Here is a 12,428-nt window from a genome sequence, read left to right on the forward strand (position 1 = left end):
ACTCCCGGGCCGCAGCTGTTAAGTAAACGATTGGAAAGAGTCAGCCTTTGGCAACCCTAAGCGCAGCATCACACAACAATTGTCACAAGAAAAGGCTTTTAATACTTAACCTAAAATCTTTTGTAGTTAACTATTTTCCTTCGGCAGAAATATATATTTTTTATTTAGTAATAAAAGTAAGTAACTAGTCAAATGAATAAATGAATAATATGTAACAATTGAATGATATATAAAAAAAAGATTAATTAAAGATAAACGAACTGATAAACACCAATAATAAACGATCTAATGAATCAATCAGGCGAAGTTCAATAGAATTCTTGTTCAGGAAACTTTTCAGTTAGAAAGATCCAAATCCCTCTCTTATCACAGTGACTACAACCTCCATAAAAGGTCTTTAACTTTTCCGTCTTTACATAGCCTCATCTAAACAAAAGGAAGGTTAGGAAAATTTGAGTGAGTTACGTATAGTCAAGACTTAACAGCGCGTGCGCGTAACTTTCTTCAATCCCCCCAACTACGCGAGCGTTTAGATGAGGCTAGTTGACATAGAAAAACGTTCTTCATTCCTTTTTCCAAAACCTGCCGTCACAACCACTTTAAAAACCCTCGTTTAAACACTCCTATCGACCAATGGGACTGTTCTACTACCTTAAAATATGTTGTGTGCGTATGTTCTAGTTTCTTTTTTTTTTTTGTACAATGACAGACCAGGGAGTAACCAAGTTCGCTGGAGGTCTTTATGACTAAGCAAATGTAAACTAAAATGAGTTATTTTTAATTAGGCCTTTGTTTTATCGGTTGAATTACTGTTTTGGTTGGTCGCCTTACACTAGGCATGCATATCAATTTTATATTTGTTTAATACCCTAAATGCTAAAAGCAAATAAAAGCATGTATGAATGTTGAAACGATGACCGCGGATGAGCTAAGTTCTGGGGACAGCAAATAGTGCTCATAAGGTTCAACATCATTTGTGGAAATGTGACTGATTCTAGATTTGAACTATTTCAGGGTTATTTTTGGCCTAAAAATGAAAAAGAAATACAGTTGTAACAATGCAGTAAATGGCTTGAACCCGGGGGTAACATCAGACTACACCTTCACAAGTTGTAACAATACTGGAGATTATCTATTAGAGTTTGACCATTTATTTTCTTAAACAAACACGATGAATGTGGGCTACCACTTTAGTGCAAGTCGGCTAAGACTTTTTAGCTAACAAGGGGCAGAAACCAGATGGTACGAGGTCGATTTTTTTTGACCAGTTACCATAAAAGTCTTCCTTAAGACCTCTCTTATCGTCGATATCCTCGTCAGCTCAGTTAAACAACCTCAGGTATCTTGCTAATTGATTCTTCAGCGCGTCACGGACCATAAAACTAACAGACTAATATGTAACGACTTCTTTCTCGAATGGAGACAAACAGTTTACCGGAAAATTCTTTTGTAAACTTTAGAGGCCTGATAGGCCTAAGTTCCAATCAAGTAAAATTTAGACTGATGATGTATCGAAAAAACGACCCATTGAGTTCGTTAACGTTTGAAAATTTGAAATGAATGAGAGGCTTTGTTTATTTACGTATCTTTTTTTAATTAACAAAGCAGCTGTCTAAAATGCCGTGAACCCCCTCCCCCACCGCCCACCCCATTTCAGTTTGTTTAACTTCCGTATTATTCGCAGCATGTATTAAATTACCGACTACTTTAAGATCAATTTTTGATTCGAAACTCAACACATTTCCTCATTTAAATTAGGCTACCAACTTTGATATGCAGCAACAAACCTGACATTTAGTTTAGTAAGATTCAAATAAGGCCCCCCTGAGTCTGTCCACGAGTGTGGACAGACTCAAAAACTTTTATTCGTTGTCGTTTTGGACACTTCTTGTCAAGAAAGCAGCTGCCAATCGAGTGGAATCGTTTGTTGATTTTTACTTAACATCTGCCGATAGATGAGATATAACTATATTTACATTGATGGACTGTAGACGAATAAAACAGAATCTACGTTTCAAAACATATTTTCAAAAAACTTTGTGATATTTTTATTATCACAAGCACCTTTTCTCAAACAAATGCCGCAAGAAAATTAGGTGTGCCTGTCGATAAACTGCATATTAAGAGAAAATTGTGAATAATTGCATTCAAAAAAAGGAAGAAGAACCATCTCAGCGACAGTCAGTAACATCTCTTCGCTTTACACCAAGTTAACATGAAAGGTAACTGCTCGTACGAACATCTCAGTGGTGCAGCATCCATCGTTCTATCAGTGTGGTTCTCCTTGTCTGGTGTAGCCGCTGTCACTGGAAATGTCCTTGTGTTGTGGCTGTTCTACAAAAACGAGTCTTTACGAACAGTTTCCAACCACTTTTTAGCCTCGTTATCCGTGGCGGACGCTTTTGTCGGCCTTGTCATAGATCCTGTTTGGATTGCTATCAGATGTTGGATTCAGCCACCACCTCGAAGCCCTTTGTTTACGATCAGATTAGTGTTATGGGCTCACACAACTGCAGCCACTGCTTTCAACGTTTGCTGTGTTTCAATCGACCGTTTTATCGCGATTCGCTTTCCTTTCCGGTATCAGGACATTTAAAGTAAAAGGAGATGCTTAGTGGTCATTATTTTGGTGTGGTTTATTTCTTTGAGTCTTCCTTTGTTGATTACGTTCAAAAAAAAGATCGAAGGGAACTATTTATGTCCTTTGCATGTATAACGTTTGTTGTTCCATTATTAGTGGTCTCCTTTTGTTACATTTTCACTTTCAAATTAGCCAGAAAACAATTTAGAAGCATTTTAGCAGTTAAAAAGCTTCCTGATTCCGACAAAAATATTAAAGTTCGTGCTATGCAGAATTTCAAAGCTATCAAAACAGTCGCTCTTGTTTTGGGTGCTTGTATCATGACATGGATACCTAGCGTAGTTCTGCAGTTGGTAAAATTTTATAATAGAGAAGCAAAACGGGATTGCAATGTACGGCAAATTAACTTGATTGTACAGCCTTGGGTCGAGGCAGTCGCTCTTACTTCATCAGCGGTAAACCCATTGATATACTACTTCAGAAATAGCGAATTTCGCCGAGCCTTTCGCCGCACCTTCCGTTGGCTGCCCTATGTTCATGAACAAAATGCATCAGACCATAATGCACAGCCAGAGGGGAACCGGATGGTATGAAATGTTGGGACTCGTAAGCGTGGCAACTTGGAAACTAAGGAGACTTAACTCTGCGGACAATCCTAGCAGAAAAGGAATCTCGCCTAATTACAAACCTGGTGCCCCGCTGAACAGTCAATGATCAAACGGAAGTCCTTAATTTCTAAGCTTGTATTACGTAACTCTGCTTTCTACTTAATGTAAACCTATACATAATTAAACTACCTCTTTCTTTGTCATGTATGAGACAAGTCTTTCATGACATGTAATTTTTACCCCATCAAACGCCTGTCACCAAACTTTAGTTTTTAGTCAGTTAGGGCCTCTTTTTTTTCGAGTGAGAATGACGAATTTTTTTGTACTTACGATGCGTTTATGTGCGCTAAAATAAAGCACTAAGGTCTCCATCCGCGATAATAGAGACCTTATAAAGAACCGAAAGACGGCGGATACAACTAGACCGTGGTGAAACAAAATTAAATGTTAAAGGTTAGGACACGCCAAGGAATACGTTACTACGACTCGTAACGGCGACGCAAATTTCCCTTTCGTAAACGGTCGTTGCCATTTGAAACGGTCGATGCCATTTCTCGGAACGGTCGTTGCCATTGAAAACGGTCGATGCCATTTCTCAAACTAGCCGAGCAGACGACAGCCCTCGTGAATAGCTCGTACGCTGTTGGCACGCTCGGACGTCACTTCCGGGCAGTGTTGCTTATAAGATGGCGGAGCAATCCACGTGCGCGAGAGTTGAGCCAGCTGAAACAGAACGAACCCATTCTTCTTGTGCAGAAACAAAAAAAAAATCAGTTAAGAAGCCAACGGGGTGGAACTCCTTTATGCAGTCAGTTGCGGTGAGTTTGTTTTGTATTTCCCGAAATATTCAATCATTTTCAGCCTGGATAAAGTGCTTGTTCAAATAGTCTAAAACATGTTGTTTCCCTTACATCCTTTACATCCGATTACAAGTGATTAAGATTAAGTGATCAGAAATATCAGTGAAAAATAAACCGCATCTAAAATTTTCGTTTATGTCATTAACAAATATCTTATCTGTAAGTGTTGCACTTGTATTCATTATTCTTGTAGGCCTTGAAATTACATTCGATATAAGCTGATATAGTTTCCTCGTACTTTGTATCATTCCACAGCCAGATGTCAAGGAACAACTTGGAAAGGGGGCGGGAATCGGGCAGGTTTCCAAAGTGGTTGGCAATATGTGGAAGAAATTGCCGACAGACAGACGAAAGGTTAGTTATAAACTTCTAACATTGTGAATGTTTGTGTATTAACCCTGCCCCATTTCAGTGGACTGCTGTGTGGTTTACGTGGCTAACTTTGTAAGGACCGAGAGTGTAAATGTTCTCGTCAAACTTTCCAATTAAAAGTATTTTAGGTTATGAATGTTGATCTTGAATCAAGCTGGGACCTCAAGCTCAATGTCAATTTTGTAATATAATGTTCAGACTTGTTATTTTTCCAGACAGAACTCTTAAATATACCTTGGGGATAGCAAGGCCCATTATAATGTACCAATTAATTTAACCTAAATTTTAATTAGAAATAACCTACATGTGGCGGATCCAGGTTTTGAGGAAAGGGGGGGAGGCAAGGGGGTATTATCCTCAAAAAATTATGATAGAGGGTGAACAAAACTGTCTTTGCAATCTAGTTTATATAAAAAATAGGGGGGATCAAAAATACACGATTGTTCCCTAATATATTTCCCCCCTTTTAAAATATCATGCTATGATCTTCATAGGACTGGAAAGATAAAGCACAGAGCTTGAGGGAAGACCTTGATATGGGAATAGCAGAGATAAAAAAATGTCCAACCTGCAGCACCCAGTTCACAAGGGAGAAGGACTTCAAATACCACCAGAAAGGTTGTCATGAGTGCATTTGCGAGGAATGCAATGAATCGTTTGACCATGAGCAAAAGCTAAAGAGGCATAAAGACAAGAAACATAAAGACAGCAACAAGTGTGATCATTGTCAAAAGACTTTTGCAGAGAAACGAAATCTTATAAGACACCAAAAGTCACATGCTTAATTAACCTATCCTGCATTTAGTGATTTTAACTGGAGATGATTTGAAAGGAATATTGGATCAATCTATAATACATAATTGTTTTTGTTTTTAAATTATTATTATCGATTTTTGAAATTAATTGTGGTCATTGCAGCACATGTACATCATGTTACTGTTCAAACCAAATTTTAAATCATTACAATGTTGTGTTAGACTTTAACAAGAAAGAATGAATGAAAACTTATTTACAATTTCAAACCTTCAATCTTTTCAAAGTTTTACGTTTGTACAGCTTAATCTTCAGATAGACCACCCCCCCCCCCCCCACTTTTTGGGTGAAATAACTGGAGGCCCAGGCCTTAATTTACCTGAGTATTAGTTAGCGCCCCATGTGAATCAATGGCTGAATTTTGCTTATAATTTTCCTCAATCAGGATATCAGCAAACAAACCTTCATACCCACAAGGTACTATACGGTTGTATGGCATTGTACCAATTATCTGAACCCATGGAAGAATCCATAAGTTCTGGCACATGTACATCATGTTACTGTTCAAACCAAATTTTAAATCATTACAAATGTTGTGTTAGACTTTAACAGGAAAGAATGAATTAAAACTTATTTACAATGTCAAAACCTCAATCTTTTTAATAACCTTGTTGTTCAGGGGCAGATCCAAGGAGAGAGGTTTTTAATCTAGGCAATTTGCCTTAAGTGAATTTCCCTCTATGTTAAACATTATGCAAACATTCCATTGTTTATTCACTAAGATTTCTCTGTTTTCCTATTTTTTCCTTTGCATGTGCTTTGTCTTGGATTTCATAGTATGGGACCCAGACTTCTTACTACTTTTAGTGTTTGTTTGTACTGCTTTAGCCAAGTCATGGGTGCGCTTCCTCTTGGAGGTTGGTTCTTGTAGTTGTACTGGTCGCCCTTTTGATACAACCTGATGGCTTCCACTACCACAATTTCGTTTTCTGTTGGGCTGGACTCGGATCTTTTTTCCATTTCCGGTTTTTTTCACCTCACTGGACCCGAAAGAAAAAAGAGCGCTTGCCAAATTAGAATGCATAGATCTAGCAGCGGTTAAGGATGTTACCCTTTTTGCAAACCTGATTACACCTTTAGCCAAATTAAGGTCTCTTGAGCTTTGGAGCTTTTGAATTATTTTTTCACAAGAGTTTCTCAACAATTGTTCAGCATTTGCAATGGAATCATCCTCATCATCATCATTGCTCTGAGTTGGTTCAGTGGAATGTTCATCCTCATCATCATTGCTCTGAATTAGTTCAGCAGTTGAGCAGTTTGGCCCTTGTTGTGCTGTTTCCATACTAGTGGATGCCTCTGTTACAAAACCATTAGAACCATCAGTTTGTGATGTTTGTCCAGCATCACTAGAGCGTAATGGCTTATAGCAAGCAACAGGAAGTGTCTTTCCTATTGCTAGCCAGGCCAATTTCTGCCTCTCATGTGGGTTACTGACTGGAATAAAGTTTATGCAGTCTGCTAGATTTGCCACCCACAGGACATACTGGTGTTTGCATGGGCTCCCGTTTTTACCAACCGTGCAGGTACATATCCCAAGAGTCATGTCCACTGTATAACTGACAAAGAACCAATGAGACAATTCATAAATATCTCAATACAACTGGAATTTTTGTTTTTTCAATCTGTAATAGATACATTCTAGACCTTCAACTGGTTGATCCACTAAGATATTAATAGAAATATTCCTAACAGCAGAGTAAGGACTTGCTCTTACTCTGCTATAAAAAACTCAACACCCTGCCAAGAAGGGAAATTACTAAAGGTACCCCACCCCCTGGACAATATATTACTCATGTTTTGGTCTTCCTTATGCTAAATCAACATCCTTGGAATGCAACATATGGATGAACTGCAGGAATTACATGTATCTCATATGTTATGCATGTTATGTCCCTATGTTTTATGTATTTTTGCTCCAAAGGGGAGGAGCCTAGAAACACTGCCCCCTCCCCCCCCTGCACTGCTTCCCCTATCAAGATAATTTGAATCAGACAGTGGGGGAAAGATAGGAAAATAATGCCCACCCACACATGCCCTCTTGTACCATCAGAGCATTATGCTATTGTGACGGCTAAGAAAAAACACTACTGACCTGTGACTGCTATCTGAAGAGCTTCCAACTTTGAATACATTATTGCCAAAGTTCTCCACAGTTGAGAGGTAGGCATCAAGATCTTTTTTATCGGGGACTTTAAACCCTGTGCTTCCGTTTTTCCCTTTGCCAAAGAAACGATGTCTGTACACGCCATCAAAACTCCCATCAGCAATACTAAGGAGCTTATTCTTGTAGTGATCTTCTAAATCAATAGTCAGCTTGTCTAGAAGCCCAACAACATTGTACTCTTTAGTGCGCTGCAGAATTACATCCTTAAGAACCAAAAACTGAGCCTCAGCAAAATTGTTGGTGTGGTTACCTCTAACAAGCAGTTCAGTTCTAAAGCATAGAGCAAAAGATTCTTTGTCATTGTATAGATTTTGCAAATAGCTGACTAGATCTGGGTATTTCTTGCAACGGCCATCATTCAAAAGTTCACTGAAGCAGTTCTCAAAATCTTGTTTTGTCTCGGCATACAAGGACCTCTTGAAAAGGGTGAGAAAATAGGGTCTATCTGCTTGGCTGATACTGTTCTTGCTCTCGTGAAGCCATCTTCAAAGTTGTTGGAGCATGTGGAAGATGCAAAGAAGTAAAACAGATGTTGGCCAAACAGACTTCAGAGCATTTCTTTCCTCTTTACAGTTGTCTGTAAGGATGGCTTGGGGGCCTTGTTCCCGACCACGATCATTGAATGCATACTCTGGTAAACAGGACCGAAACATTTCAAAGCCCTGTTTAAGTGTACGCTCCTGCTCATCACTGGTGATCAAGATGCCAAGTGGAAGTGCTCCAGACACATTGTTTGTGCACATTAAAAACACTTTAAGATTGTGCTCTTCTGTATTAGAAGTAGCATCAACAAAAACCATCTCACCAGACTGCTGCACTTCCTTGTGTACACGGTTCATGAGAGGTGTTACAATAGCAATTATAAGAGGCGTATTATCACCTTCATATATCTGGTAACAAGTAGTAGCTTCAGGGTTGTCTTTCTTGTATTGTTCAAGCCTTTCGGCAAGTCTTTCAAACATCATAACGCCCTGTCCACCATACCTATCCTTACCAAATTGCGTGTAGAGGTAACTAAAGTCCCTTTTTCTTGGCATAACTGCCCGATTGGCCTTTTTCCTGTGAAATTCCAATTCATCCTGACATGATTCTTTGAGTTCTTTCAAGTACTGTTGCCTTGCGGTTGCTGGTGTATGCCCACTTTCAAACAGCTTCAAAACCCTTTCTGTGCACTCAGGAGAAAGGTCACGGAAATTAGAGGTCTCCAGAGTTTCAAGTGAATGGTTGTGGTCCCACTCTATGTCCACAGAACAACATCCCTCGCTGTCTATTTTGACTATCATCTGAAAGGGGCAATTGGTGTTCTTTACTCTGGCAGATGGATTCAAGTACAATTTCTGCTGTGGATCTTTACTTGGACTCCAGTTGCGAGTGTTGTGTTGGCATCTATAGTAGTTTTGCAACACATAGCCGCTTGTTGGTGCCTTCTTTGTCTTTAACTTCACTGAGACGCTGTTTATCACTTCATATTCGGATATCCATTGCTCCAGGTTTTCTTTCGTTATATCTTCGGTCAAAAAGTGCACTTTGAACTTTTCTCCATTTCCTGAAATTGCCTTCAGGTAGTAAAATGAATCATCTGGAAGCGAAGCCAGAAAACTCTCCTTTGTAATTTGGGTCGATTCAAAAGATTTTCTTTTCGATTCGACTTCTTTTATAGCTGAAGATATTAGATCTTTGAGAAAATTGTCGGGTTTGTCCGCCATTTTGATTTGATAAAAATCGCGATGGTTTGTGGGAAAGCTAGTCTGCATTGCTCTAATTGTCACGCATGTCGTCGGAGAGAGTCGGAAATATCGGTTCCTTCTTGGCATCGACCTTTACGATGGCATCGACCGTCATGAGAAATGGCATCGACCGTTTTCAATGGCAACGACCGTTCCGAGAAATGGCATCGACCGTTTCAAATGGCAACGACCGTTTACGAAAGGGAAATTTGCAACGGCGACAAGTCGACATAACATATCACCTCGAGTGACATGCTGAATGTTTGTTAAATTCGTCGTTGCGACCGAATTTTTTGAGCGCACACCTGTCTGTATTCTTTTTTGAATATCATCCCCTAAAGGTTGGCTCCATATAGAGCAACTGAGTAACTGGGTCACTGCTAAGGAAACTCGTAAAGTTTAAGAAAAGGGAGGGTATATTACGAATAGAGAACTAAATAGGCAACCAAGCTAAACATTGTTACCAAGACCAAATTTTTTAATCAAATTCTAAATGTACTCAAGCAGCAGTTTGTTTCAACATCGTCTATCAATAGCGACAGATCTCACATCATTTCCTGCCATAAGGTGTTCTGTTCCAGCCCAGTTTTTCTTGTGCTTTCCTTGCTCTTTCCACAAGGCAATAAGCGATAGCTACGGCGAAAGGCTCGGCGAAATTCTTTATTTCGAAAGTAATATATAAGTGTGTTACAATAAATTTTAAGGGCCAATGGTCCATCCACATAGTAGGGTTCAGTCCCCTCGCGTCAGTATATATTTAGTTTTTGCGCGAAAAGTTTCAATAATGTTATGTGGTCTGTCGTTGTATGTTCATGATAGTGCGTTTCGAGTCTCTTTAGAGATCCAAACCGTCAGGTATGTTTTAAGCTTTCATTTCGTCTATTTATTTCGTTTGTTGTCATTTATCGTCTGTAATTAGATTTAGTGTAATTTATTCCGGTAAAGAATAAAATGTATGGCGGGTGACCTTTGAGAAATGTTACAGGTGTGTTCGTTGCAACGTGGATTCATTATTGATGAAGTGAAAGCAATTTTATCTACCCAGGGCCACAATGCATTGGGTTTTTCCGAGTCATTAACCATGTTATAATAACAATCAACAAACAGCATAACTAAACTGGGCATCCATGTGATAATACAATCACCCAAAACAAAAGCGACTGTTTTAATAGCTTTAAAATCCTTCCGAACTCTAACATTGTCTTTAAATGATTGTAACATTTTCCCCAGCCAATATTCTATAAAACTGTTTTTCGCCGATTTGAAAATACTAATATAAGAACATGAGACCACTAGCAAAGGAATAACAAACATTATAAATGCAACGGAAATCAACAGTACTGCAAGATTAATCATCACTTACCCTTTCGGGACAAAATCTGATCCTCTATGAACAGCGTCAGGATACCGAGGAAGACCTCATGAAAGTAACCACACCCAAATTATCACTGCGTAACATCCTTTCTTTGTTACAATGTCGCGATGACGGAAAGGAAACCGAATGGCAATGAACCAACACAGCAAATGTTCAAAGTAGTGACAGCGGTTGTGTGAACCCACAACATTACTGTGAAGTCGGACAAAACGCTGGGAACGGGCGGCTGAATACAACATCCGATAATAATCGACCGAGGGTCTACAACAAGCCTAACCAAAAAGTCTGCTACCGATAATGAGGCCAAAAAAACCATTGGAAATTGCTCGTAGAGACTCGTTTTTGTAGAATAACCACAACATAACTGCATTTCCAGTTACAGATCCATAACTGCACAAGGAGAGTCACTGTGATAGAATGATAGATTCTGCACAGCTTAGAAGTTCGTCCAGGTGGCTACTGTGCATGTTAAGATGGTGTACTGCTATTAATAGTAGAGAACAAAAGTTACCTTGGGAAATGCTTGAAATTGTCTTTTCCTCTCTAAGAGCCAGGTGGAGTTTACTGAAACTAAAACGTTCTTGAATGAATCGTCATGTCCCTCTTATTCAGAGGTGCGTATGATCATGAATGCTATAGACTCATTACAATAGGCATGCATATGAATTCTAAAGACCTAAAGGCCAAACGAAAGTAAAGGTATGAGACAATGATTGTGAATAAAGGAAGCTCTGTTGGACAGCGAACGGAATTCATCAGGTTCAATATGAAAACGTGAATGATTCTAGATTTGAACTACAACTGGGATATATTTGGCCTGAAACTGAAAAAAAGACGGAGATAGGAATACTGGCGATTATCTATTTTCAGAATGAAACCAATGCATATCCATGGATTGCTTTTATTTTTGCCAATAATGGGTGTGGTGACCCCCAGTATTCCTTTGTTGTTCAGTGACAATTAAGTTCTATGTTATTCCAGAGTTATTGCGTACATTGACGTCTAGTAGGGGAATTTCGGAATTCCCCCCTTACCGTAAACACGTGCCTTTGAGCAAAGAGTTGTTATTCGAGTGTTGTTGTTGTTGTTCGCGAATAGAGAAGATTAACTACTCTTTTTGGTGTTCGTCTACTTTGAACACTCAAGGGGACTTCAAATGTTGAGAATATAAATATATCTGTGGGTATCTTTATTTTTCGGTACAAGAAAGCTTCCTCGATTGTTCCTTATTATTTACTTACAGAATGAGTGGAAGGGCCAGACGGGAAAACATTTGACTCGAGGTTATGACGTGCGTCATAAACGAGAGCAAATTGCAGTCGAACCTATATTTAACGGCACCGTGTCAAGCGGTCACCCCCGCATTTAGTGGTCGGTTGTCAAACTACCGAGTTTTTTCCTCTTAAGAACTGTAATTTTTACCTATTAACACTGAAATGAAACTGAACATTTTACCATACGACCACTGATTAAGATTTAAAAATTTCAAAAATATAGGTAATCACTTGACTGCGAGGGCAATTTGGGATAAATCAGCACGAGTAAATTTTTCAAAAGCTAAACAATTTGGCGTATTTCAACATGTTTTTCGCCGCTTTTTCACTGGTTGCCTGATCTCTGTCAGTGCTTCAGCAGACCTGAAATAAGGGCGACATCTAATAGAACTTTACATTACGACTTAAGGCCTGTTTAAACGGTTTCAACATTTGACCAACATTCGTTCAACAAAAGTTAAAAGGATGTTGGGCAAATGTTGGACGCAAAAACAAAGTTATTCGGAGGCCTTTTCAAACGCCTTACAAGAGCCTTACAAAGGAAAAGTTGAATCGATGTTGAAGAATAAAAGTTTAAACCGATTTAAACTTGATTCAACACGCTTTCAACAAGCTTTCAACATTTTTTACGTTTTCAACAATGTTGGACGACCT

The 12,428-nt window shown here is 39.0% G+C and overlaps 2 protein-coding genes and 1 pseudogene across 4 annotated transcripts; 2 read left to right on the forward strand and 1 right to left on the reverse strand.

Moving 5' to 3' along the window:
• The first annotated feature begins 2,215 nt into the window (after positions 1-2,215).
• Positions 2,216-3,392, forward strand: LOC148723992 (adenosine receptor A2a-like; annotated as a pseudogene).
• Positions 3,393-3,677: 285 nt separating this feature from the next.
• LOC148723993 (uncharacterized) lies at positions 3,678-5,497 on the forward strand. Its single transcript, XM_088733522.1, has 3 exons — positions 3,678-4,007; positions 4,305-4,403; positions 4,916-5,497. Exons 1-3 carry the CDS (start codon positions 3,876-3,878, stop codon positions 5,204-5,206), a joined length of 522 nt encoding a protein of 173 aa, XP_088589648.1. The 5' UTR covers positions 3,678-3,875; the 3' UTR covers positions 5,207-5,497.
• Positions 4,003-9,322, reverse strand: LOC111325288 (uncharacterized). 3 transcript variants are annotated; one of them, XM_088733521.1, is made up of 2 exons: positions 7,327-7,877; positions 4,003-6,530 (listed from the first exon to the last, which is right to left on the reverse strand). In XM_088733521.1, the coding sequence occupies exons 1-2, from the start codon at positions 7,493-7,495 to the stop codon at positions 5,971-5,973; spliced, it is 729 nt and encodes a 242-aa protein (XP_088589647.1). In that variant the 5' UTR covers positions 7,496-7,877; the 3' UTR covers positions 4,003-5,970. The 3 variants fall into 3 exon arrangements, with proteins under 3 accessions (XP_088589647.1, XP_022784820.2, XP_088589646.1); XM_022929085.2 differs by having other exon boundaries at positions 6,394-6,530; positions 7,327-9,322; XM_088733520.1 differs by lacking the exon at positions 4,003-6,530 and adding an exon at positions 6,639-6,790 and having other exon boundaries at positions 7,327-9,322.
• Positions 9,323-12,428: the final 3,106 nt, after the last annotated feature.

Source organism: Stylophora pistillata, chromosome 9 (genome assembly GCF_964205215.1).
Source record: "Stylophora pistillata chromosome 9, jaStyPist1.2, whole genome shotgun sequence".
NCBI classification, from domain to species: Eukaryota; Metazoa; Cnidaria; class Anthozoa; order Scleractinia; family Pocilloporidae; genus Stylophora; species Stylophora pistillata.

Coding starts and splice junctions, on each gene's coding strand:
- LOC148723993 (XM_088733522.1), top strand. CDS start 3,876: ATGGCGGAGCAATCCACGTGCGCGAGAGTTGAGCCAGCTGAAACAGAA. Junction 4,008..4,304: donor CCTTTATGCAGTCAGTTGCG/GTGAGTTTGTTT, acceptor ATCATTCCACAG/CCAGATGTCAAGGAACAACT. Junction 4,404..4,915: donor TGCCGACAGACAGACGAAAG/GTTAGTTATAAA, acceptor TGATCTTCATAG/GACTGGAAAGATAAAGCACA.
- LOC111325288 (XM_022929085.2), bottom strand. CDS start 9,212: ATGCCAAGAAGGAACCGATATTTCCGACTCTCTCCGACGACATGCGTG.